Raw genomic sequence first — 27,420 nt, forward strand, 5'->3', positions numbered from 1 at the left:
TCCTTTTCTGTGCATTAGAGAGTTTGGCTTTAACGGACCTCTAATATATAGAGTATCTGAAAGTGCAGCTCTATACATTTTATCAATGCATGTTGTTATGTTTCTAGCCTTAACAATGGTCTTTACAAAAGTCCTCTGCGTGACGTACCATGCCTTTAAGGAGTAGTAGATACTGTGACCCTCTAAGCGTTAAATAGGGTTTGAAAAAGGAAGTCCTCCTCTAATGGGTCCTTATGTAAAGGTACTTGATGGTAAACTGTGTTGGGATTTAGACAGGGTTGACCTTTAGTCCTCTCTCTGTGCGCATGCTGATGGTCACTCCCCTCCCTGCCCTAACCCATGTGACAGTATAAAGTGGAGCGGGACTGGGCATTCTTTGCTTGGTTTCGCTACCGGTCACGTTGTCTTTCCTGTCTGAGCCCTTCGTGACCTTGCATTTGGGATTTTCTGCTGTGTTCGTGTATTGCTGATGGACTTTTCCGGATAGCAGAGCGAGGCTTCGTTCTGCTACAAAAAAAAACGATTGTGTTCTGGAAACTATTCAGGAAGTCGGAGCGCTGGGTATAGCGAGTGGACTTTTAACTCGTCCCGGATTCTGTTGTGGTCTGTACGCGGCTGCGTGCAGACAGAAGAAACACGCCGGAGGATTTACTTCCGGGTATTTTGGTTCTATCGGCTTCCTTGTGTGAGTTTGAGGTGCTTTCACGGACCGGCTGCTAGTCGGTGTTTGTTTTTCGTGTTTGGTGGCCACTGTTTTTTCGGGTTTTCCGGGAAGTGTGAGGAAGAGACTTGCACATCACGCAGCAACTAGGAAGGGGTTTTTTTCAGTCTAGAGACTTTTTCCCCTACTGTTTGTGATTCAACGAACTAACGATATGAGTATGGTTTCTCCATAAGAAGGCTCAAGGCAAGTCATAGAATACGGAGTCTCCGACAAAGGACTATTGAATCCCTCATCGGGTAAGAAGGGGAAGGGGTTGTTGTTACATTATGTTATGGTATGCGCAGAGAGAAAGGGCCTGTGGGTGATTCTCAGGATTGTCCTTTCTTTTGTCTCTCTTCTGCAGGGTGGGAGGTTCATCCTATCTTCCCCTCGAGAATAAAGGGAGCTGGAGACGTATTGGGTCCATTGAAGCCTTCTTCTTCCCTTTGTTTCTTTTTTACCATTACCTCTCCCCGGGCTCAGAATGTAGGTTGTTGTGGTATATGTATTGCGGACTGCAGTCTGTGCGGGGGTAGAGGGTTGGGAATATCGTCGCTCCTGCAGCGTGGTTCCAAGTGGGTGACAACTGACAAACTGCTGCCCTTGCTATTGAATCCTCATACACAGAGGCATCATCAGGTGGTGATGGTCGTGTGGGATAGAGATCAGGTCTGTATCCCCTTGGGGTTCAATTTCATAGTCCTCCCAAGCATCCCCAGGATGTATGTTCTGTGGTATATAATATAATCATCATCCTATATTATAGGTGAGCGGGGAGACAAGTCGCCTCCCTCAGATATTTGTGGTGAGTGAGGTGGTGGAGTGGAAGGTGAGGGTGGGTGTTTGTGGGTTAGGTGACGGTAAAATATGGATGTGCAAAAGGCCAGTGGCACCATCCTTCATTTTCTTCTTTGGAGGCTGTACAGGAATGTCGAAAGCCTATTGGGAAGTTAACTGTTTCTAAGAAGAGTGAGACTTTGCTGGTTGAGGTGCTATTTTCTTTGTTCCAGGCTGTATTTGGAACGTTTTCTGCCTCAGTTCGAGCCGTTCCTGCATTACAGCGAGGATTAACTTCAGTGGAGATTTCAGTCCAAAAGTAAAACACTTTAGGTGCAGCTGTGGTCGGATCCGAAATAGCATGTTTTTGTTTCAGTGCCGAAACTGATGGTCGAGGCACTGAATACCCAGAGGTCGAAGACGTGGATTACCCTGCTGTAGGCAGAACTTTCGGGCATGAGGGCGGGCTTCAGAGTCAGTTTTTCAGTGCGTGCCATGACGTTTTTGGAGTGGCGGACCAAAAAAAGTATTTTTGGATGGAGCCGATGTTTTCGGCTTTGGATCAGGGCTATAAGTGCTAACTGTCGGATGATTCTGTGCTGGCTGGAGAGTACTGGTTGGAATCGGAATTGTGTATTATTAATGATTCCTCTTGTGCTGCCAATGCTTCCCAGTCTTCCTCCAGTTGTTGACAGAAAATATCTGATAGATCGTCCGTTTGTTTACGCTGCATCTCTTGGCGTCGAGCACGTCTATCTTGAAGAGTCTTTTTTTTATCAAAATGACTTGCAGGGCCCACAGCTTTCCTCTTGATGATACAGCGAGAGGCATAAGTATTAAATCAAGTGTTAGTTGGTATGGGGGTATTTAGAGTGATACTTCGGACAGAAACAGAACAGAGTTCATTCCATTAGCAGGTCATTCAGAGAAGGACCGGGGAAGTGGAGAAATGGCCCAGCCTAGCGTGACCTGTGGGCTGAGAAAGTGAGTCGAAGACCCGCTATGCAGAAGGGTGATCACTTGGAACACAATAAAACTATGCGACTGAGACAATACAGTTGAGTGGAGATTTACTAGAGAACCAAAGGGAGCCCAAAAGAGCACCAACCGGAGTGCAAGAGATTACATCCGAACTCGTTGGCGGAAAAAAACTATCTGGAAATGGACTCTATGACCATGCGAAGTATCACCAAGAGGAGGGGGTCACACAGCCTCGTGACTCAATGAAAACTTGTTGGAACAAAAACAACTTGTAATCATCCAAGCCCAACACTAGAAGGCAGAATTATGCATGTACATCTACAGAACACACAGCTCAAACACACACACACACACACACACACATATATATATATATATATATCTTTCAGCAAAAATCGTTTCAATCAAGAAACACGCCGCACACTACTCCATAGGTTCAATTCTTAAGTTTATTTTCTGTAGGATCCCCACCTAGGTGGGGATCCTACAGAAAATAAACTTAAGAATTGAACCTATGGAGTAGTGTGCGGCGTGTTTCTTGATTGAAACGATTTTTGCTGAAAGGTATCCTGCGAGGGTGTCCTGAACCTCGCCGCCGGCACCAGCTACAGAGCTCCTCTCACTATTGGGACATTTGCTCATACATATATATATATATATATATAAAACACCCCCATTTCCAAAAGAAAACGAGCACATGCACAAAGATTGCATGAATATGGCTTCTTTTAATGAAATACCCACACATACACAAAAAATACACTTCCCTCTATACTTACATTTTTAGTGGTAATGGCATGAGTTGTAAAGCAGGTCGTGGCAAAAAAACTGTGTGGTAAAGGCATATGTAGTTAAAATGCATGCGTTGTTCAAACTTCGCAGTTAAGGCACTGGGTGGTTTACACTTCGTGGTTAACAGTGTTTCCTGTTCCATTGCGGAACAGGGAGCGCTACAGCCTGTGAGATGCATGGGAGCACTTTGTTGGGAAAGGAATAGGGTAATGAGTGGGCATAGGATTATTCTTTAAAAATACCTGCTTGGTAGCCATAACATTTTAATCTGGGTGGCAGCCAGTAGGATTTAAAACAGGAAAGGTTAGGAGGTCATGGGCTCTAGTTACCCCTACTGCCGCTTAGGCTCAAATAACGATGGATTAAACCCAGATCTGTGACTGGGGGTGAATGTTTTGCCATTGTGCAACATTCCGTCCATCATCTTGTGTGTTTTGCTGTTCACCCTATGTGGGAAGGGTATGCCCAGGCGTGGGTCCCGTGCTCACTACACCACTGGAGTCAAGCTATCCTGGATGAAGACGGCTGATAGCCAGAAACCGGTCCTAGGATGCTTGATTCCAGTCCAGGGAAGACATGGCTTGGCAGTTCGGTCTGGACTGTTACCATGAGGCACAGGGTCAAGACTGATTTGCATATGGCCATGTCTGAACTGGGGTGGCTTGGTGAGCAAAATAACGATGGATTAAACCCAGATCTGTGACTGGGGGTGAATGGTTTGCCATTATGCAACATTCCGTCCATCATCTTGTGTGTTTTGCTGTTCACCCTATGTGGAAAGGGTATGCCCAGGTGTGGGTCCCATGCTCACTACACCACTGGAGTCAAGCTATCCTGGCTGAAGACGGCTGATAGCCAGAAACTGGTCCTAGGATGCTTGATTCCGGTCCAGGGAAGACGTGGCTTGGCAGTTTGGTCTGGACTGTTCCCATGAGGTACAGGGTCAAAACTGATTTGCATATGGACATGTCTGAACTGGAGTGGCTTGGTGAGCAAAATAACGATGGATTAAACCCAGATCTGTGACTGGGGGTGAATGTTTTGCCATTGTGCAACATTCCGTCCATCATCTTGTGTGTTTTGCCAAATGCTCGTGACTTTTCGTCAGGATCAATCATACTACCACAAACCACACTTATTCCATAATATTGATATAACTGGTAAATGTACTATATATACACATCAAGCACACCTAAACCACCTACATGTTCATAAATGGGTTTGTTCTAAGGCACTCAATAGTTTTCCATAGGTACGGCAGGAGAGGTGTGCCTGTTGTCACAAAGTTCCCTGCCTGGCCTGCTCGCCTAAAATAACCGTCCCTGCAAAGCAGGAACCTTGGACCTTTCCACCAGAGACCTTTGATCTCTTTCAGATGGCCTCCCGAGCCCAGCAGAGATGTACCTGTCACTACCATCAGCTCTGGGTGGAGTAAGGAGAGAAGTCTTCCACTGGCCCAATTGGGGTCTAGCGATCACCACTGTAGATCTTTTGCTGTCTCTCCAAAACCTGCATGGGTTGCTGCGGTGCGGGTCACAAATGAGGGAAGGTGTACGCCCCGTTTTAATTCTATGCGTGGGGTCAGGCAGGGCTGTATATTGGCCCCGCTGCTCTTTACTATTTACATTAATGGCTTGGGTGCCCACCTGGAGGACATTGAGGGTGATGTTCCGCGTGCAGGAGCAGCTAAGATCCCCGCTCTCCTGTACGCGGATGACGCGGTGCTGATAGCTCGCACTGGTGTCTGTCTGCAACGTCTCCTGGATGCATTTGGCACATTTATGGACCACCTGGATTTAAAAATAAACACGAATAAATCACATACAATGGTTGTGGGGCGCCAAAGTAATAAGGGGAAATCCAAAACCTTTGAATGTAAAGGCGAGGTTGTCACCAGAGTCTCGACTTTCCCCTATTTGGGGGTTCTTTTTGATCAGAGGGGCTCTTGGGGACCCCAGGTTAGAGCTAAGAGACTGGCGGTGACTAGATCATCAGCAGCCCTTATGGGTTTTGCTAATAGGTTGGGTGCCAGGCCGATGGAAGCCCTTCTGAAGATCTATAATAGCAAATCAGTTGCACTGGCCTTATATGGTTCACCCCTTTGGGGTTATGTAAATCTTGAACCTATACAGAAGGCGGAAAATAGATTTATACGGTCCCTCTTGTCTGTCCCACAGTCCACACCGACTTTTTCCATACACATGGAGGTGGGACTGGATTTCGTCATTGATAGGCTGAACATGGCACCCTTGATTTTTTGGCTAAAGACGTGGCTCAATGAAGTACTGCCCCTTAATCATAAGATCATGGCTGATGTCATGTCTTTGGACCATTTTAAAGGAGTGCCATGGTTGGCCTACCTGATGAAGTCCTTTTCAGACCTGGGACGACCGGAACTCTTCACATCCCCCCTGGACATTAAGAAACAGGATGTAGATTCAATCAAGAAGCAGTTCATGGGTAGGGCAAGAGCGGGGCGTGAGGAAAGGGAACTGCAGAAACCGGCAGTGAGGAAACACTATCTGCTTGTAAATTCCATTACATTAGCACCTTACCTTGGTTTCGTTACGAAGCCATTTCATAGGTTTCTCCTGACCAAGTTTAGGTTTAATTTGTTACATTTCTATCTGGGTAACTTCAAAACTTGGGAAAAACCAGAGTTAGCCCCCCCCCTGTTGTTGTGATTATTTTTCTGTTCAAGACACCATGCATTTTGTTATGTATTGTGGTTTCTTTTTAGAGCCCAGGAAAAAGTATCTGTTACCTGTTTTAAAGGAGGCTGGCTTCACACAGGTGAGACCAGCCTTGCTCTATCTCCAATCACTGAACGATATTCGAATTACATTTAGTATGGCAAATTTCTTGGTGGCGGCAGCTAGAATTAAAAAAACACATCATAGTAATGGGCCCCCCTAAATGAGTTTTATTATTATTTTTTAAACTTTGTATAAAATGAATTTTATCCGCCCTTTTTATATATAGCCTGGTAGAGAATCTCATTGTATTTACGGATTTGTATGATATTGTAAATAGTCTTTATTTGTCCTGCAATGTTTTATCTCTTTGTATGATTTTTAACTAAATCGAATAAAGATATCTTGACTGACTGACTGACTGACTGCATGGACTCAAATGGGTTCCACTGGTGTTGCGCCCATTGGGATTTCAGAACCATCTGCAGAGCCTGCATGTGCTATTTGGCAAGGTTGACTAAAAGGAAGCAGGGGACCTATAATCCCAGCAACTTCAGTCATCCTCACTGATATCCAAGATAGAGGCTGAAACATTGGTATCATAGTCTAAATGTCTGAACCCTCTGCCCTAAGGGGAAGGCACAAGACTGTGCTGTATCCAGGATGGCTCTGATGAATGGTAACATCTGTGAAGGAGTCCGCTGTGACTTCGGACATCTTTGTAGTTCGCTATCAACGTGATGAAGGTTCACAGTCATCGAAGTAGGGGAAGGCTGGCACACCCAAACGCAGATGGTGAGCTGTGATCACCATCATCACTTTTGTCATCCCCAAAAGGGCACTTGTAAGGCTAAAAGGGAGCCCTGCTAACTGAAAATGTTCCTGGTCCACTTTGAACTGCAGAGAACGCATGTGGTCGCGCAGAATGAGAATAAGTAAATGCACGTCCCGCAGGTCCAATGCTATGGTCCAGTCTCCAGGAGCTGCCCAGCTCATCACATCCAGAGCAGAATGAAGATGGTACGAAGCCACAAAATACCACGTACCAGTGGCACAATAAGAGGAATCTGTGGTTAGAAGAATGCATCAGAAAGAGTCAAATTAACTCTCATGAAAATAGGGCAAATAGTGTATGAGAGGGAATACAAGATAGAAGGAAAGCTGAAACAACTCAAACTTCAGAGAGCAAAGCACTCAAAATAAGATATAAAGAACAATAAAGGAAGCAAACAAACCAGAAGCCTTTCGATCCTTCTTTCAAGACCTATATACACAATGGCAGGTGGAAATACAAATAGTGGATTGAGAAGTAGCCTTTAGAAGTATACCCTTTAGGGAATCTGCATGTAAAATTCTATAAAACCTTTGTACCGCTACTAGAAACTCCAATAACTACACTTTTTACTCTTTCACACAGAAAATAGGACTAACTTAAACAGTGAGGGAGGCCGACATTACACTGATTCATAAACCCGGGAAGAACCCAGCAGAATGTGCTTCATACCGCACTATGCATACACACAGATACAAAACATTTTACCACAATCTTAGGCAATAGATTTGCAATAATAATTGCATCCTCAGACAGAGGAGACGAAGTCAGTTTTATGAAAGATAAGACTGCCTGTAATAACCTTAGGAGGGTGGCACACATAGCAGAAAAAGTCAACTAAAAATGAATACCAACCACTATGTTCAATCTAGATGTAGAAAGGGCATCCACTGAATAGGTAGTAGTGGAAAGACAACTATGGGAATTAGCTTGATTAGAAAAATCACACTGTCCCCAAAATGCCTTCTTTACTATCCATGTGAGGGAAGCAAATTGCTATTAGGGGGATCTTAAAAAAAGAATGTGAGTTAATAGGGAGAGAACATACCCAAAACAAACGAAAGTATACCCTAAAGGCAATCTGCAAATACTTTTTTTTATCAATGGGACCTAAAACTAGAAAAACGACACAACATATGGTTTACGATCCAACAGATGTTGGGGATACGCCACTGAAACAGGTACATTTATACACGGTTGGTAGAGTTGCCAAGTATTCATGACTTTCTAGAAACTTATCATAAGCCACAACAAGGGGATATGGTACTCCAGATGATCCTGGAGTATTGCTAGGACTAGAGAACATCAGTAGGACAGATGCATTGTTGCCGAGACAGACAATTATGCTTAAATCAGGAATTTGGAAGAAGGAGTTTCTCCCAAGTACCGCTAGCAAATGTTTTCTCAAACTGCCTAGCTAGCAAATGAAAAATTAACAAACGAACTTGACTATACAAAGAAAAGGTTTTCAAAAATCTTAACCCATGTGGAATTTATCCGCTTTATTCCTCCCAAACTGAAGGCACTAAATTTATTTATTTACTACTAAATACAGGTCTGCATAAATAGAGGAGTGAAACCCAAAACAAGGGCTATCGCATGATGGACAATGTATCCTAGAGACGTGAGAAGTTGAAGAGGTGGTGCTTGAGAGGGGTGAAAGTAATTTACTAAAGGTGAAAATTGTTGAAAATGAAGTTTGTTAAACCATTATTATTTCTGGCAAAGAAATAAAAGGATGTAAAGTGAAAAGTACAGAACACAGTATTCTCATCCACCACCTTGGTTGTACGCACCATCTTTCAAGACACCATCTCATCATCATGATGATCATTTGGATCCTGGAATTTGACCTTCAGTTGTGCTGGACTATAGGCCTGTCATTTTCCAATTCCTCCACATCTAACAGTCTTCGAGGTGGTAGGGGGTGACACCTAACTAGGGGACGTGTGTTCAGGAAATAGAAGGATTGGAATGCCTTATACTGAAAGCATTGCAAGCTTTCATCCATTGTATTTCTGATGGAATAATTACCCACAGTGTGGTCACTGATATTATTGCTGACAGTCATTTATGGGATCTTCATCAATATGGTTGTCGTTGATAGTGCCCATGTTGCTTTGATTGACAGGGCTATAGCTGATTTGTTTTTTGCCAGTGTTCTAGTTGTGGACTGGGTCTTCTTCATTAGTAAAAGACATTTTCTTCAATAGTGTAGAAGGCTCAAACATCGGCCTGTCAGAGGTAGATTTTTTTGTACACAACTTCAGATGGTAGGCTTTGATACCTGGCATCTTCGGCTTTGGACTTCTGAATGCATAACTATTCTGCCATCTGTCTCCTTGAGGATTCAACTTTAAGATTTGTGGCATAACTAGCAGTACTTTGACATTTTCGAAGAATGTTGACAAAAGATACATTCTTTATGGGGATCCTCAGAATAGAGGTGAAGCTTCCCACAGGATCCACAAGGTCTGAAAAGGCCATTTATTAAAATAATCAGAAATCATCCATACCTAAAACAATGAACTAGAGATATAAGGTTCCTTTATGATAGGAAAAAGATGATAGATTTTGAAGAAAATAAATGAAGCAGGTAGACTTACGAAACGTAGACAAGTAGACCTCAATGGGAATCCTTGCACACACAATGCACAGTATAAATATGAGACATGGTGCTCACTTGAGGTAGTAAGGTTCATTGTGCTTCCACCAGATTGGTAAACATTTGGGTCTTTTCCAATGAGGTGAGTGGGGTAGTAAAGTGACTAAGTGTGAAAACGTTTGACTATGTTTAACATTGCAACGCAATTCTATTACTACAGTGAGACTCCTAACTCGGTGACAGGGATGATTTAAGTATATGAATTCATGTTCTGCTGCAAAAGAGAGGAAAACACATGCATGATTATCTGAGTTCAATACCAGCCGCTGGTCAGAATGGGGTCAAGGCAACCGACTGTGAAGAGAGGAGTTTTAAAAAAGGGCTATTCTCCTCAACTAAATTGTATAGATTGTCCCACCACGCAATTATATCAGTACCAGGTTACTAACGGCTATTAACTAGGCTTGGCTAGGACACATTGGGCACCTGTATAAACACAACCTATTTGTGTCCATTAAAGAGTTTAAAAGGGGCAATGTGCTGACAGTACTGGATAATGATCTATAGCACAGAATCAAATTAACTATAGCAAACTGATTCAAGGGTTCACCAACCAACCCCAAACGTCTAGATTTTTAGACACAGTCATCATAATGCACGTGGAAGGTAAATTAGTTTCAGCATTACACTGTAGACTGACTGGGAGCAGACAGAACCAAGAAACCTTTGGCAAATGAGCACTGTATAAATACAACGCATAATACAGCTCTAAGGTAAGACAATAACTGGAACTGGCAACTAGTAAGACAATATGGAATGAATAAGCATATTTTTGCTCAAAGATTAAAATGTATTAAACACCCCATATTGGCAAAGTGATAGTTCCAGACAGGTGTGATTGCTGCAAATGATATGGAGTTGATGGAACCAACTTTATACATTTGGTGTAGCATTGTTCAGGGTTGCAACAACACTAGCAAGAAATTGGGATGATGCTCGAGCAAAATACTAGCTGCTGCTTGTCAGAAACCTTGCTAATCACAGTGGCGGAGTGTGCATCCAAAATGCCGCTGCCAAGCTGGTTTGTAACATAAGCAAATACAGCTCAGCATCAGAATGTTTGAAGGAGCTCCACTTGTTACCTGTGCGTCCAAGGGCCAAGTTTAAGCTGTATTTTGCACACAGAGCACTACACAAATACGGTCCCCGAATATTGCAGGACAAAATCAAATTTTACATTCCCACACGAAAACTGAGGTCCTGCACCATGCACTGGCCAAAAAAAAGTGTATTAAGAAAGCTAGAGCAGGGGATCGTTCCTTTTCCAACCTGGCAGCTGTCCATTGGAATGAACTTCCCTTAGACCTTCGCCTAACGAGCGAATACATACCGTTCAGGAAGAAGCTGAAAGCATGGCTGTTTCCCAGAATATAGATACTAGCACCTGCTGCCCCTTAACATAGCTCCCTCTGTTCTTAGATGATGAGTCCTCTATTACCACTACCTCTTTCTCAGGAAAACGCTACCTAGCGCTGTGATATCCCTTGAGATGAATGTTGTGCTTAATATATATAAATATATCTCCAAAGCATACAGACGATTTGGAGGCTTGGCACCATTAATTTGTGATTTGGTTGCGGACTAACCTATCTGCTGTGGAAGATTGGCTGTCAGATATGACTAAATGTAATGAACCTAACATGCTTTCTTCCATGCCAACCAATATGTCATGAGACCTAAACACATCCGGTCGTCTTTCAAAAAATATTTAATGCCCTTTCATAGTACAGAGCTATGGCATGATGAGGACGAAATGAGTTACTTACCTGTAACTGCAGTTATCCAATATTGGTATCTTTCATAGATTCACATGCTTGAATCATTCCCCGTCGTCGAGATGGGAGTTCCCGGTACATTTATAATGGTAATGTCACGTTAGACATAGAAGGTAACAGGCCTTAGGCCTTATATTTAGTAACAGATCTGAGTCCTTATTTAAAAAAAAGTCCAAACTTAAGAGAACAACCAATCAGCTGACACCACCCTCTAGAGTCTTCTTGGAAGGAGCTCCAGTTCCTCAGATTTTCTGCCGCACGTCGTGCTAAGGGAGCCTTCACTGAGCTCTGCTCAGTTTTCTCATCCTACCTTCAAATTTCCCTGGTCTATATAGATTGTTCTTGTATTCAAAGTATTTTTCATTTTTAATTACCTTTGTCTGAGTGAAGTTCTCAAATTTCTTCTGGTCAGACATACATAAAAAAGGCCTATTTAGGCCCTGTGGTACCTGCAGAAAGAAAAGACTTCACATTGATGATCCTCATAAAAACTGCCTTTATCCTGATCACAAGCCAAAGGATTGCAAGGTATGTTGAGGTTTTTCTTCAAACACATTGAAGGGAGGCTGTTAATATGGCTGCAGAGGCTTAAAGACAATGAGGACCCTGTATCTTCCGAGGAGAGTGATGATTCCTCAAGATCCTCCTCAGAGAAGCCTCAAAAAAGACCTTGGGTTTCTCTCCAGGTCATTCCTCACAGCAACCTCCAAAGAAGGCACACAAAAAGTCTGCCTTCCAGGACATCTCGACAATGTTGCAGACGACGAGTCTACCATCGACGGCCCTCTCGTTGACGATTTCTCCTATTGCATCGTCGATGGCCTCGACGACGAAAGTTCCACCTGCGACTACAGTTTTGTCATCAACACCAGTTGCCTGTGCATTCCCAATAGTGGCAGTGAAAAGAAGTCTTTATGCCTACACTGTACAGCCAGCCAGCAGCAGCTTGTACCCTGCTTCACTGACCTGTCACAATAAACCTTTTAATAACAGGTGGGAAAACCTGATTTTAAAGATTAAATAGGTCATCTCTAAACGGACTTTGCTACCCACAAATTAGGGTGCGCAAAATATAGGAGTGGAACATGTATGACAACAGAAATGGCCATTTCCCACCAGAGACTAGGCCTAAAACGACATTCACTGGTCAGGCTGTAGCTGGAACATAGGAAAAGTCAAAGTATACATTTTAAACTTTAATCTATAACTTTTGACCTCTTCCAGCCACGGACTCCATTTATAGATTTATGTTTTATATTTAATAAAAATCCAATCTAATGGTTAAGTCATATTATTATAAAATAGTTTTAAATTGTAGCTTTTAGAAAGTTACCCTGCCTGAAGATGCTGGAGACTAAATTGCATTTACTCTCCAGCCAGCAACTACCCACACATCCACTAACTGGTGCCAGACATTTACCTGGCCCTCAAAAGATCGCAGATCCTGAGGTTTATAATCTGAGATGAGCCCTGAAGGATTGGACGTGCTCCCTCTTGTAACCATGACAAAGAAATGGACGCCAATGATCAGTTGGCCAACCTCCTGTGTGGCTCAGGGACACAACAAGCTGCACAAAGCGTTTTCCTGGAAATGCCCAGCTGACCAGTGGCAACTGGACCTGGATTGGATTTTGCTGCTGGCCTCTGTTTGACGCCCTGACAGTTCCTAAGTGCCCTCCTGTAGTATGCTAAGGACCTTAGAAGTGCACACCTGACATTGTTTAGGCACTAGAAGAAAGCTTGAAAACTTCAAAAATATTTTGCTCCAGAACTTCAGCGTGACGTTCAGAAAAAGTATCCGACTGTCAGTTCCACAACAACAGGTTACATTACTGCCTCGTTGCAGTCAGGGCTCCCAGCACCTCAAAATAGGCTAACGTCCCATTCTGTATTGGGACACTGAACATTTAAAGCAAGATTTCGCAAAAGCTACAGCGGGGCCAACCTGCTTCATGAATCAGAACTTTGGTTCTACAGCTGTGGCTACAATGTGAGTGCCGACCTACTGAGTGTGGTCCCTTTCTGTGTTAGGACTTAAAAGCATTTTTAACTTTATAATTTTCAGACTTTTGATGGGAACGATCCACTTGGTGTATCTAATCAGGGATCAATAGTAGTCAGTTGCAAATCACACCTTAGGAATTCCATCATTCCAAGTGTGTTTACCAATCTCACCATGCCGTGGAAGTTAAAGTGTCACTGGCTCTAATCGCTCTTTAAACACATACATACTTTGCCACAGAGTGCTTAGATAAAACTGATCTATAATCAATCCAAGTTAAAATAATTGTTCTACAAAACAGGTATAATTTTTTAGGTTCTTATAAAAAAAAAAAATCCTGTAGACATTATGGTATACTGTACTCTGCTTAAGGTCCAGTTAGTGACTACCCATAGTGTTATAAGTAATTAATTACTTTTGCAATTGTGGAAATTACATGTGGAAATTACATGCAATACATCACAGCCTCTCTTTCTAGCAATAAAGCTTCCATCTGGGATAAATCCTTCTTCCATAGTACATTCATACCAATATTCAAGTCACTAGAGGCAGTTCTTCTAATAGCAGTACTGTTCCTTCTGAATTTACCTGTGGTACAAGAAATTGTACAGTGCGAGAAATTCCTCCATCCCAGGAAGCCATTTCCATCATAAAGCCTGAAAAAAGAACCAATCACATGAGTGTACAAGGCACTTCACTTTGAATGGGCATTACCCATCACAAACCTACAAATGACTTAACAATGAATACAGCACAGAAATCTGAAAATACATTGCATATTTTACGCCAAATTAACACATGCTATCCATAACCAGCACCATGTACACATGTTAAATTATGAATATGCATAGCTTGGACTTGTAGTAAGTCTTCAGGTCAGTAGTAAGCCTTCACTGCTTGGTAAATCACTCAAGAGATAGGCTGCAGTGTGTCATATTTTTACATGTATAAAATTGATGAAAGTGCGCATTTTCATTAAATGAGAAACATATTTATTGTGCCTAGTTTTCTGTACTCAAGCAAGCCGGGCTGAAGAAGGCTGTAATGCCAGAAACCGGTCCTCGGAAGCTTGTTTCCGGTCCAGGGAAGGCATGGCTTGGCAGTTCGGGCTGGACTGTTCCCATGAGGCACAGGGTCAGACTGATTTGCATATAGCCATGTCTGAACTGGGGTGGCAGAGTGGGCTAAAGAACGGTGATGGATTAAACCCAGATCTTTTGACTGGGTGTGAGTGTTTGATTGGTTCAGAAGCTCCGTCCATCACCACCCCCTTTTGTACCGCTTTGGCCGCCATAAGTGTGGCAGGGTATGCTCAGAAGTGAGTCCCTTGCTCACTTTGAGACTGGATTCAAGCAAGCCGGGCTGAAGAAGGCTGTAATGCCAGAAACCGGTCCTCGGAAGCTTGTTTCCGGTCCAGGGAAGGCATGGCTTGGCAGTTCGGGCTGGACTGTTCCCATGAGGCACAGGGTCAGACTGATTTGCATATATCCATGTCTGAACTGGGGTGGCAGAGTGGGCTAAAGAACGGTGATGGATTAAACCCAGCTCTTTTGACTGGGTGTGAGTGTTTGATTGGTTCAGATGCTCCGTCCATCACCACCCCCTTTTGTACCTAGTTTTCTGTACATACACAATGTGTCTACTTCCACTTTAAAGACTGCCAGTACAGTTTGCAAAATAAATGTGTTAATGCGGAGTTAGGTCACTGAGGAGTGGTACAACGGAAAACAACATCTAGAACAAAAACCGCTGGATCCTTTTCACTAACGACATCATATATTAAGACTGTCAAAAGGAAAGGCCTGCATTTTTGTCCTGTTTACATCAATTAAGTGAGCACTGTAAAGTCACTGAGCCTACATTAGTAGCACATTATACCAAATTCTAGGCCAATGGCTATTGTAAAAAAAAAGCTAGAAAGTATTAAAAAAAAATTGGAGTTGAGCAGGATAGGAGAGCAGTCCCAAAGCTTTAGAGCGCACAATCAAAGCACCTTTATACAGAAGGAAAATATTACTTACCATCTAACCATATATTCGTAGTGTGTAGAGCAGTAGATTATCATGTCCTGCATACTCCTGCCATCAAGTGTTGGGAGCAGATGCTTGCAAATTATTTTTCTTTAATCGCTTCGCCGCTGCGGACATTCCACCAGGGTGCGGCCGAATCAGACGTGTGCGCTGATCAGACGGCCACCGCCCATCGCCCACTGTGACCGACGCATCAAAAAGGTTAACGTTGCTGTCAAGTCTGTCTGTTGTGATTACACCCTTAGTCCACCAAGTAAAGACTACCTCAGATTGTTTTCTGCTCAGTGGGTGGGCAATGTGAATAGACGGCCGTGCCAAAGTCAAAGTAACAGGTACTGTACATTGTTGGACATATCTATAGTGAAGACATCTCTAATTATTACTTGCGTCTAGAGAGCTGCATGTTACTCTACAGCACAACGTGCTATATGAGTATGTGGTTTCAGGGCAAGTAACAGTTTCCATTTGTTGCATGTGTGGATGTACATACACATGTTCCGCATAGACTATAACGCAATTCCTCCCCTAAGTAGTGGCCATCGAGCGGATGGTGCAGATCTTTTAAACAAGGTATAGATAGAACTAAAGGGAGATGGGAGCACACTGCTTCGCCTCCCAGCACAGTTTGCCCCTTAGCATCCTGGTAAATGCAGTTCAGTTTAAATGCTTACTTGAATATTTGTTGAAGTGTTTCACCAAAGTTGGTACAGGTTTAGTGCTGTTAATCTAGGTCCTTCTCCTACTTAGCGGCCAAAACCTGGAACTCTCTCCCCACTCACCTCCGCCTTACACAGAACCACCTCTCCTTCAGAAAGCAACTAAAAACCTGGCTTTTCGATAAGTAATGCACCCACCCTCCCTCAAGTGCCTTGAGACCCTCTGGGTGAGTAGCGCGCTATACAAATTCTTGAACTTGATCTCTAGACACATGTGTTTCTGTATATTATCCTTCATCAGTAGAGATAAAAACAAAACTCATCTGGGGTTGCTGAGAAAGCTATCACAATCCCCTCAGGTCGCTGTACCTCTCCCTGGCACACAGGTGCATCTCCAAGAGCTCGTCAGCTCAGTGGCTTAAGGAAGCCTTTTTAAACAGAAGGGGGATCGGAGCTTATCGCTTGTGAGAGGTACTGAGACATGAAAGGATTGTGGCAGCTTGCTCAGCAACCCCAGATAATTTTTTTTTTTTTATCTCTACTGATGAAGGATAATATCCAGAAATACTTGTGTTTAGAGGTTGACAGCACTAACCTGCACCAACTTTGGAGAAAACTTCAGCAAAAACACAAGTAAGCATTTAAAATGAACTGCATTTACCATAATGCTAAGTAGTGAACTGTGCCTGGAGGCGAAGCAGTGTGCTCCCATCCCCTTTCTCAATGTTCTATTTGGTCAACTAATGTCCACACAGTAGTATTTAGTGAATGTATGTGGTGTTGACATGTAGCAGCCTTACAAATGTCTGCTAAAGGAATGTTTCCTAAGAGAGCCTTAGTGGCTCCCTTGTTGTGCATCAAATGACATATAGCCAGTCTGATTGCACTGAACAATCCATCTAGCAATGCCTGCCTTCGAGATAGGATTCCCCATGTGGGGTTTTGCAAAGCAACAAACATTTGCTTTGTGATGCAGATGATTTGGTTCTATCAGTGTAGTACCAGTGCCCTCCTGACATCTGAGACATAATAATGCTCTTTTTATCACATAGTCAGAGAGTGGATGGGCAACTCAATAGTCTGGATGACATGAAAGGGGGAATGAACTTGGATGAAACGTTCCTGTACAGTCAAGGCCTGCAACTCTCACTTATTCTACTCAAACGTGATGTTGAATAAGAAAGCAAACTTCCATGACAAAACTGCATGTCACATGAGTGTAGTGGTTTGAAGGGAAGCCTCATCGGTCTGGTAAAACTACACTAAGGCTACAGGCAGGGGCTGGAGGAGTCATTCAAAGGATGGTTTAAGGTCCTTAATGAAGGTCTTCACAACAGGAATCTTAATAAAAAGGGACGAATTGTCCCTATTTTGCATGAGCTGCTATTGTAGCTAGATGTGAAGTGTATGTCAATGTCACTGTTAAAATTGTTTGCGAGGTTCTATGTGCTTACCAATGCAATATTGGACAAATCTTTTCCACTTAACTGCATGATAGGAACATGTGGTATGTCTACACACTTGACACTAGACATGCATACACTGCTCCAGTATTTACTAAACTCCAAGACCTCAAGTGCCGAATAGCTAGACTCAGTTGCCTGAGGCATGGGAGCCTAAGCTGATCCCGATGCTGAATCAGCAGATCTGGCTGCAGCTGTAGATTGTGATGTGGACGTACAGACATCTCCAGAAGTATGGAGTACTAAGGTTTTTTGGCCCACGTTGGTATTACCTGGATGAAGGTCATTGACACTTGTTCTCACCATACATATGGGATTCGGGAAAGTGGTGGAAAAGCTTAATAAGCTATAGCTGATTTATCATCCACAATGCATTGTCCACATACGGTGGGTGGGGTACCTGATAAGAAGTTTTGAGATTTTGCGTGGTGGCAAACAGGTCAATTGTGGGAGTGCCCCATTATCAAAAGTACTTTTGGAGGATCTAGGGATTCATCTACCATTTGTGGACTTGTTGATTCATCCCTGCTTTTCAACTTTAGCAAATATCTCTGATCAGTTCATCCACAGTGCACTGCCCAAGGACTGTGGGTACCTGAAGGTGAAGCTTTAGCATTCTGCGTGGTGGCGAACAGCTAGATGTAGGGAGTGCCCGCCAAGCAAGTCCAAAAAGTCGCTGTCCACCCCACATAATCAATCACTAAAAACTGGATATGGTGTTGAACAGCCCAATGCTAGATGTCCTGGGCCAGTGCAGACAGCTGGGGCGAGTAAGTGGCCGCAGGTTTTGGTTGTAATATATTGCTGTAATATTATTTGTCTACATGAGGACTACCCAAGAGCTAGACGGATTGTAACGAGTTACAGGCATTTGATGTGGTAACTCTGCTGTTATGGCATCCAGGTTCCCAGCACTGTTATATGGATAGGGTGAGCTCGAGATCCTAAGACTGAGTATCCATAGTGAGATGCTAGATGGTTGGGACAAGAAAATGCCAACTTTCTAAAAGGTGGCAGTTTCAAAATTTCAACTTAAAATCTCACTTTACCATTAAAGAGGGTTGTGAAATACAATTCATTTAGTGTAAACAGCATATCTCCATCTGCTTCTAATACAAAGTTAGCACTTAATAAATGTAGTATGATAAGCTGGTGTTAGTCAGTGGTTGAGATAACGCCTTGCAACAGTGAACAATGACTTTCTCACTGTCGAACATGTAAAACCCAAGTAAAAATGTCTTTTAAACACAATGTTCCCTGCCCTATAAGCCTTTAGGGCTTACTTTAGGGCTGACTTTTATGTATTCAAAAGGAAGGTTTAGGCCTGGCAAAAGATTGATTTTGCCAGGTCGAATTGGCATGTTAAGCCTTTAATTTCTAGAGTCCCCCCCCATCCCAGTGTTGACCCCTTTTCTCCATAATTGGGGTAGTTTGAGCTTAGGACTCCATAGCTTTTCATAACATAAGATATCCATGACAAAGTTGCGTTCTTTTTTCCCCCATATCCTGGGGATTCTAAAGGTACCCAGGGTTTATGGATTCTCCTGGAGTGGACTCAGAAAATGGCCAAAACATAATGAAATACTGAGTTTTTGGGAAAAGATTGAGAAATGTGCTCTGCAAAAGTATTCGATATTCCCCCCACCCCCTAAAAGTAACGTCAATGTAAGGTCTGCTGTGCCAAAGCCACCATCTTTCTAGCTTTCAGGAACATGCAGAGCTGAATCAAATAAAGTAATTTTTACCACAGTTTTGGTATTTTTCATAGAGGTAGCACATTTGCTTCCAGGCTTTTGTTGAAACCGGTGTGAAACCCATGGAAAGCTGTACAGTTTTGAAAAGTAGACAAAATCCTCAATTCAGCAAGAGGTCATGTGTGTAGATCCTTCAAGATTTTCCAAGGGGTACTAACTGTTCAAATAAAGAAATATTGAAAAGGAGTAGGAAAAAAATAGCCATTTGTGACAACATTTTCATCCGGATCTTTTTGGCAGGATGGCCAATTTACAAAAGCAATATGCCATTAGGTGCGCTAGACATCTCTCATTACAGGGATATATGGGGCTTGTAGGTTGTCCAAGATGCCGAAATTACCTACAGCCCACAACTGAGCTACACCTTACAATGGCTATTCATTGTGTACCGAGTATAGACCAATTTATATGGTGAAATATGTAAACTGAAAAATGGGTATCAAGGAAACCTATGTATTTCTGAAATGGGCAGTAGATATGGAGTTTAGGAGCAGTGGTTATTTGTACATCTCTGAATTGGTGGGTACCCATACAAGCATGTGATTCAGAGGGCATTTTTCAAAACATTTTCTTTCTTACACACTGGCTTACAATTGGAAGGCACAAATGCAGCGAAATCCAGATGATAATTACAAATGCTCTACTTTCCTATGTTCCGACATGTCTATGCAATAAAAATGGCTATCGCCAGGATTTCTTACCCAGAAGCCCTTGAAAACCTCAAACTTTTGACTAAAAACATACATTTTCCTCACATTTCTGTGAAGCAAACATCTGGAATCTGTGGGGAGCCACAAATGTCCTACAACCCAGCACTTCCCTAAGTTTCCCGATAAAAATGGTATCTCGCTTGTATGGGTAGGCTTGCGACAGGAAATGGTACAAAATATTGCAACACTGACACATCACATTTTTCCACTCACAATTGACCCTTTTTTGCAATGTGATTTTGGGCCATAGCTCAGCCGGCACCTAGGGAAACCTAGCAAACCTGCACATTCTTGAAACCTAGATACCTAGGGGCATCCAGTGTAAGGTGACTAACATATTACTAAAGCTTCCCCTCCAGTGCCACAACAACCTTGGTTTAGAAAAGGTAGCTGTCTTGGTTTCTTGTCAAACCCCTTTTTCACTAGGTGGGAACCTGTTCCACAGATGAACTGCTAGCCTTCTGTGTAGCAGTGGAGATATCGATGCACCTAAAAGGTGTAAGGCACCATCCGAGATTCAAGCACATCCATAGTACTCCTTCTAACCTGGGTTTCGTACATTAACGGGGTAACCAAAGACTGCTTAGGGCAATCCCCAATGTGAAGAAAGCTCATCCATTATGGATGACAACAGTAAAGTTTTTTTTTTTAATGCCCATGAGTTCACTAATGGTCCAGTATCTGCAAAACAACACCGAATGAAGTAGAAGGGTTATCTTGAGGAAACAAAACCTCCTTAGGGAAGTTATTTACTAAATGGCGACTTAGGGTTCGGCTCCATTCCCATTTAAATGGAGCACCCGTCTGTCCTGTAATTTTATACGAGAAAGAGGTCCATTTTCTCCATGTTCCCCTCATGAGAGCCATGAGTAAGAGGGGGCTTAACATGGCACTGTCTGCAAGGAAGTCCCACAAACCCTGAATGTATCTAGTGTGTGAAGGTACTTGATGTACGGCTGTTTAGTGAGATCAGATCATTAGAAATTTTATCAATTCATTTTTTTTTTTTGCTAACCTATTTTCTTGACTGCTTGGTTCTGATGCTCAGTGTATGCTTTTTTATGCCCATATGCACTTTAAAAGTTGAAGGAGCTGCGTGTATTAATAAACTGAAGGAATTAAGCCCAAAGAAACCAGGACAGTGTACTTCAGCCTGAAGCTGTGTTTTTAATGATTATGTTTTTGTACTTTTAATGTCGTTTTATATTAATGCTGTTACCATATGAGTGCAGTTGTACTTATGTGCTGGTTTTTTTATAGGTACTTATATGCTGGGTTTTATACAACGTATCCCAAAATAATATGCACAAGGCATTCATTTACAGTGCTGTGAAGCTGACGGGGTTGACCTACACCATATACAGTTATTGTAAATAAAAGGTATTTATATCGCTTCTGCCACCCCTGAAGAGGAACTGAAGCACATTTTTGGCGAGTAGTACGCTACTCCGAAATCCAAGAGTAGTAGTCAGTGAGTTAGTACTTTTTTTGTTTTTCTTGTGCTATTAGTTTTGTTATGTTTTTGCTCTTGATTTCTTTTGTGATGATGAATAACGTCAATAAAAACAATACGTGGTGCTACAATTCTTCCATTTTTAGTTCTGTATCTCTGTACGAATTTCATCATAATTAAAAATTACAGCGCAAGATTTCTACTCTCTGGAGTTACATATTGGGTAGAAATCTACGTATATACTGACCTTTGACGCACTTAAAGACAAGTTCAGCTCTCTTCAGGCACCAGGGGATTGTCATTTCCTAAAAAGCAACAAACAAGATTATTGGGAACTGATAGAACAGCGTGAAAATGAAAATTACACCACATCATTGAACGAAAGTGAAGGTCAATGTCCACAAAGTCTTGAAAAACGTTGATCTGCTAACAAGGATGGAAATCAAACACTGAAAAACTTGGAAGTAGAATTACATTTTTTAAATCGCTACAGTGAGATGCAGGAAAAGTACTTGGTAGCAAATTCGAAAATTGAAAATGAAAAATAATCTAAATATTCAATAAACTAAAATCTACTACAGTTCATCTGAATTGTAATTCGACGTTTCTGAATGCAAAATTCACAGGCAGTTTTAGACTTAATGTACTTTTAATACGGTATAAGAGGAGAACAGTTACTGACGTTTTCTATTTGTTGTGTAAATTAAAATGGATAGTAGAGCTGCACTTGATCAGGACTACGCGTATAACCGCGGGAAGACCTAAGAGTGCACCATGTACAAAACTGATTTCATGGCAAGTCTGCTAAACCTCGCCCTTATTCTCCCTCCTTTACAGCTTATTAGGAAGCCTGCTTTCTGAAGCATATCAAACCAGAAACCTTTCTTTATTAAAATACAATTCTAAGTTTAAATAGTGAAAGGACCTCCGTAGTACTAGTGCCCCTCCGAAGCCCAAGGCCCATTTACACGATTTAATTTAAACACTATCGCTCCAGGATTTACTGAAACGCACAAGCACAGAAGGTTGTTGGGAAAAGGTCGATTTCCTCTGTCCAGGACCTCTGGTGATAAACTGTTGCTAATGTGCATAGTTCCTGGACCACTGGACATAACATACCGGCCCCAAACATGGGTAGATGTCTAATCGGCAGTAGGTGCTCGTGCACTGGCAACCCGTGATCATAGGCCGTGGAAAATAGGAGTGTTGGGGGTGCTGCAGCACACTCGAATTAATCTCGCTGGAGTTCATAAACAATAAAGATGCCTTTACATTTTGATTTGATCTAGTCACATTTGCTGTGGTTCAAAGACAGAGGTGAAACGTCAGGCTGTACCTTCTGACAAAATGATGCTTGTCCTTTTAAGATGAGACTGGTGTTGTGTGTCACTGGTTATGTCCCTGCGTGGATATGGTAACTGTTGTGCTTTCGGGTGTCCCTGCAAGGACACTGTACCACCTGTACCGTCTCTGAGCTGTCAACTGCCATCTGACAGTTGAAAGCTGATGACTGACAGGTGTAGACGTACTGCGCTCGGTCTTGCCGGAGCTTTGTGTTGGTGATATTAATAAAGAAACTTCTTTCAACTACTCCTGCGTGAAGAGTCTTTACAACGTGGTGACGAGGACCCAACGCCAAAAGGAATATAAGGAAATGAACAAAAAACTTCACTAGAAATAAAAAAAAATAAAAAAAAGACAACTGGCAAAAATAAGAAACAATACAGAAAGGACTACGAATCCATGAAAATATAACAGCAACTGAAGAAAAGCAAAGGTCAGTCAACTATAGAAATGTTTAAAGAAAAAATGCTGTGTGTGCTGTAACTACAACTGGGAATCAAATTACAGACTGTAACGAAAAATAAATTAAAAAGAAAGAAAATATTGTATATGAGGAAACATAAAGAGTGACTGTGCGCGACTGAAAAGAGCTGAGTGGCAAGCTACCATGAGTAATGTGTGATCCACGATGTTGAAGAAAAACCGGATGCACAAATAATTACCAGAGTCGTGATCACGAAAAAGTTTACCACATATAGAAGATTCAACAGAACTGACAGTTAAACGAACTTTTACTCACGAAGGAAAAAGCAACCGTCAACTAGTAACCGTCATCGACATCAGGAACTTCACGTATGACGCAGCACGCAAAGGGTAACAGACGCAAACAATCGAAAGAAAGAAACAGTCTGCAGTCTAGCATACTCGTGACTTCACGTGCACGCTTGCGCGGCGCCATTTTGGATCTCAAAAACAAAGCAAACACGGAAGATTTCCCTCAAAATCCAGAGTCCAAACGACCAGACTGGCTGCATCGGAATACACTAAAAGGTACAGTCCACTTACAAACAAACATTAGAAGGGATATAACTCTACAATAAATGCAAAAAAAAGGTACTCAGTGGAAAATAAGAACTGTGACTGCTGCCCTCGCTCAGCAAACATACAGTGTGTTGAACAATATTCCTCAAATATAGCAATATATAACATACGTTAGTGGTAACATGGCAACAGGGTATGTTTGAAATGTATCACCACCAGAGACATTCTCAAGGGCAAGTGGTGAACCTTCACTCAAGTGGGAAGAGTGGAGAGAATATTTTATGAATTACATCTCCACATCGGAAGACGATGAGGAATTAAAACCAGAAAGGAAGTACAAAATGCTCATGCATAGCCTTGGCGCAGGGGGCATAAAAGTCTAACACAATGAACAAAAAAATAAGAGCTGAGAATGAAGGAGATATCTTTGTAAATGCAGTAGATGATCTCAACACATATCACAAGCCAACAGTATGTGTAGGAGTCGATATACATTCTTAGAAAACAGGGAAAAGGAGAACCTATAGATGACGGTCTCCACACTAAAAATCTAGCGATCAACTGTCGTTTTGGGGGACTACATGATGAGTTTATTAGGGACCAGATGGTCATGCAGGATTCAAACTCAAATATACAGGACAATTTGTGGGCCAAGGGAGAATATCCCCTACAAAACATCATAGATATAGAAAGGAAAGCAGAGCTCACCGGACGCTGCGCATAGGCAGTTCTATCGGAAAACAAACATAAGAAAGAAGGAGAAACGGTTGGCAAGGTGACGGAGCACAAACACAACACAAAACAAACCTGGAATAGGAAAATAACCAAACCAACGTACAAAAAATTCCAGATCAGCAACAAGGGGCGTTGCTATAGATGTGGGAGCACATCGCACATGACTGATGACTTGAAGTGTCCAGCACGTGGAGTGAGGTGTTCTTATTGCAGTGTTTTCGGACATTTCCTCAAGGCATGTCGCAAAAGAAACACACGCTCAGTCAAAATCGTGGACGAAGAAGAAACAAATGTTCAAGACATATATGATGAAGATGATGTCAACATGTGTGTGATAAATATTGACGATGAGCAGGTGGATGAAGTCAATGAAACCAACACCACTAAGACCAAGAAACCAGAATGCAACATGAACATTGTTGGAGTAGATATCAGTATTGTAGCTGATTCAAGGTCTCCATACACAATTGTCAATAGAAGAGTCTGGGAAGAAAAGTTCAAACCCAGCATAGGTGAGCACCTAGATGAAGCGGACATCACCATAAAGTCTTTCACTGGTGATTCTATAGACGTATGTGGATACAGGAAACTAGACTTTATGTTCAAGGGAAGAGCGTCCAGTGGTAAGCTTTATGTATCTAACGGACGGAATCATCAAAAGAGTGGAAGCTTCTGAATGGGTTGCGCCCTTGGTCGTCACAAATCGTCCCAATGGCAAACTGAGGTTATGCGTGAATCTAAGAGACCTCAATGAAAACATAGTTATTGAACAGTTTCCACTCCCTAAAATAGGTGAAATGTTATTGACAACAAAGGGGGTTAAGTGGTTCTCCACAATTGACTTGAAGTTTGCTAACCACCAAGTGCCCTTACATTGTGAACGCAAAAGGGTGACCACCTTCATCACACCATTTGGGTGTTTCCAGTTCACCAGGGTACCCTTTGGGCTGGCCTCAGCCGCAGCTATGTTTCAGAGACTAATGAACAACATCTTTGAGGGAGTGCGTGGAATACTTTTGTTTCAGGACGACATCCTGGTGATGGGAAAAACCAGAGAAGATCACGACCTTATAGTCAACAAAGTCTTAGAAATCCTGGAGAGAAAAGGTTTGACCGCTGAGCAAATTCGCGTGTGAATCTGTGACTTATCTTGGTTACGAAGTCACAGGTGATGGTATCAGTCCTAAAAAAGAACTTATACTGTAGAGGTGGACCTCAGCAAGGCCTACCAGTGCTAGGGGTTCGCCCTTCTCTGCACACAAGTCCTCAGACCAGAAAATAGAAGTTGGCACAGGAGTTGAAATAGTAAAAAGATTTTATTAACCTCATGAGGTGGAACTACATTCACACAACACCCTTCAGAAGTGTATGAAGTAGCACAAGGAGTAGAAGAACCATGGGTCTTTTATACCCACACAGGAGCTCAAAAGAGGGCGGTACAAGCACACATAGGAGAGATACATACATAAATGGTCATACAAAGAATGCACAGTCAACAGTAAAGGAGGAGCCAACAGTTGCTGACTTTGGTAAAAAACAACCTGACAGTGACAGACTAGAGCAGGTGGAGAGTAGCAGGGGCTAAGTATAGTCCGTTCTTGAGAACAGCACAAGGGCAGGCAACAGTGAAGAAGGAAAAAGCACATGGCGAGCACATGGTTGACAAAATGGCTGCCGGAAACAAGATGGCTTCAGCTAAATGCTAACAAAAGAACAACACAATGGCCAATACTGGATAAACTTCAAACGTAATCTAATGGTAGCCTTTATGAATCAAACATAACGGTCCGTTTTGCGTCACAAGTTCATTTGCTGTTTACTGTTAGACGCGACCAGCGCTTTTTCTGAAGGTGCAAATCGAAGCCTGAATCATACGGAGAAGAATAAACGGACATTGAACTGGAAGTATCGCCATACTCGGTTCACCTCTTGTCAACCGAAGAGTGTCACTTCGGAATTTGTCGATTGTCTACCATACACGTACTTGGCCATTGATCGAATTTACAAGAAATGGTTGGTCCTGATGAGAACCCCGCTATCAGGGGTTTGAAACGCGTCGACCTCAATTAAAAGTGACTGGACTCTCTGTCAACTATGAATATTCTAAAAAAAAATGCTATTTTTGCCTTTAAAATAAGAATTTGTGTTCAATACATCTAAGTGCAAACAGTTTTGAACTAGGAAAATATTATCATTTTTTGGCTTTATCATTTAAATTTTTGTTGACAAAGGGCCTTTGTGTTGTGTTTATGTATAGCTGTGTGAATGAAGTATGAATGTCGTTGATAGGATGTGTTTAAACTGTACATTGTAAATATGTATAAAGCTGTTGGTTTGATTTGTCTAACCCTCTAATTGTTTATACATGCATATTCAATTTTTTGATATGGTTTTCAATTGTAATGCTTAACTAATGACTAAAAATAAATCTTTGGACTTGTGACGCAAAACGGACCGTTATGTTTGATTCATAAAGGCTACCATTAGATTACGTTTGAAGTTTATCCAGTATTGGCCATTGTGTTGTTCTTTTGTTATATTTGGCTTAGCCTTACTGGAAACAGCCAGGACCCTGTGTTGTTTTTTCAGCTAAATGCTAACAGCGATCTCTGCCAAATTATTTCCACAGACTAACCTTTTAGCGTTAGCTGAAGAAATCTATAATCTAGAAGAGTCTAGGTATACATCATGTATGTCGATTCTCATCATTTCATCAATCTTTTTATCTAGTACACGCTGGGCATTCATTTGCTTAACATCACATCTGTTAAGTGTACAAGCAGTGATACAGATGGAGCAAAGCATTGGACCACATTGTATACATAGGCAGCATGTCAGTAGGATTGCAAGTAATATACACAGAATTGTCAATAATTTCCAGCCCCAGGTAGCGAATAATGTCCAAAACCAACTGGCAAAAGTTCATGTGCCAGTATCAGGGTGGATCTCGGCAGCAATTTTGTGAAGTTTAGAGATCGCATCAAAAACTGAAGGGGCATGATCTGAAATGTACACGCAACAACTACTTCCGATGATGCGACATGCACCACCTCGATCAGCCAGAACCACGTCCA

At 42.2% G+C, this 27,420-nt stretch overlaps 1 protein-coding gene across 4 annotated transcripts in view; it reads right to left on the reverse strand.

Annotated features, from left to right (window-relative positions):
• The window catches only part of FERRY3 (FERRY endosomal RAB5 effector complex subunit 3), a 586,640-nt gene that overhangs the window by 101,035 nt on the left and 458,185 nt on the right, over positions 1-27,420 (reverse strand). For all 4 annotated transcript variants that reach the window (XM_078673965.1, XM_078673966.1, XM_078673967.1 and 1 more), the window contains 2 exons: positions 21,534-21,591; positions 13,809-13,876 (listed from right to left, as the gene is read on the reverse strand). In XM_078673965.1, coding sequence (XP_078530091.1) covers positions 13,809-13,876; positions 21,534-21,591 — 126 coding nt within the window. The remainder of the gene's footprint in view (positions 1-13,808; positions 13,877-21,533; positions 21,592-27,420) is intronic.

Source organism: Lissotriton helveticus, chromosome 1_1 (assembly GCF_964261635.1).
Source record: "Lissotriton helveticus chromosome 1_1, aLisHel1.1, whole genome shotgun sequence".
In the NCBI taxonomy this organism is placed as follows: domain Eukaryota; kingdom Metazoa; phylum Chordata; class Amphibia; order Caudata; family Salamandridae; genus Lissotriton; species Lissotriton helveticus.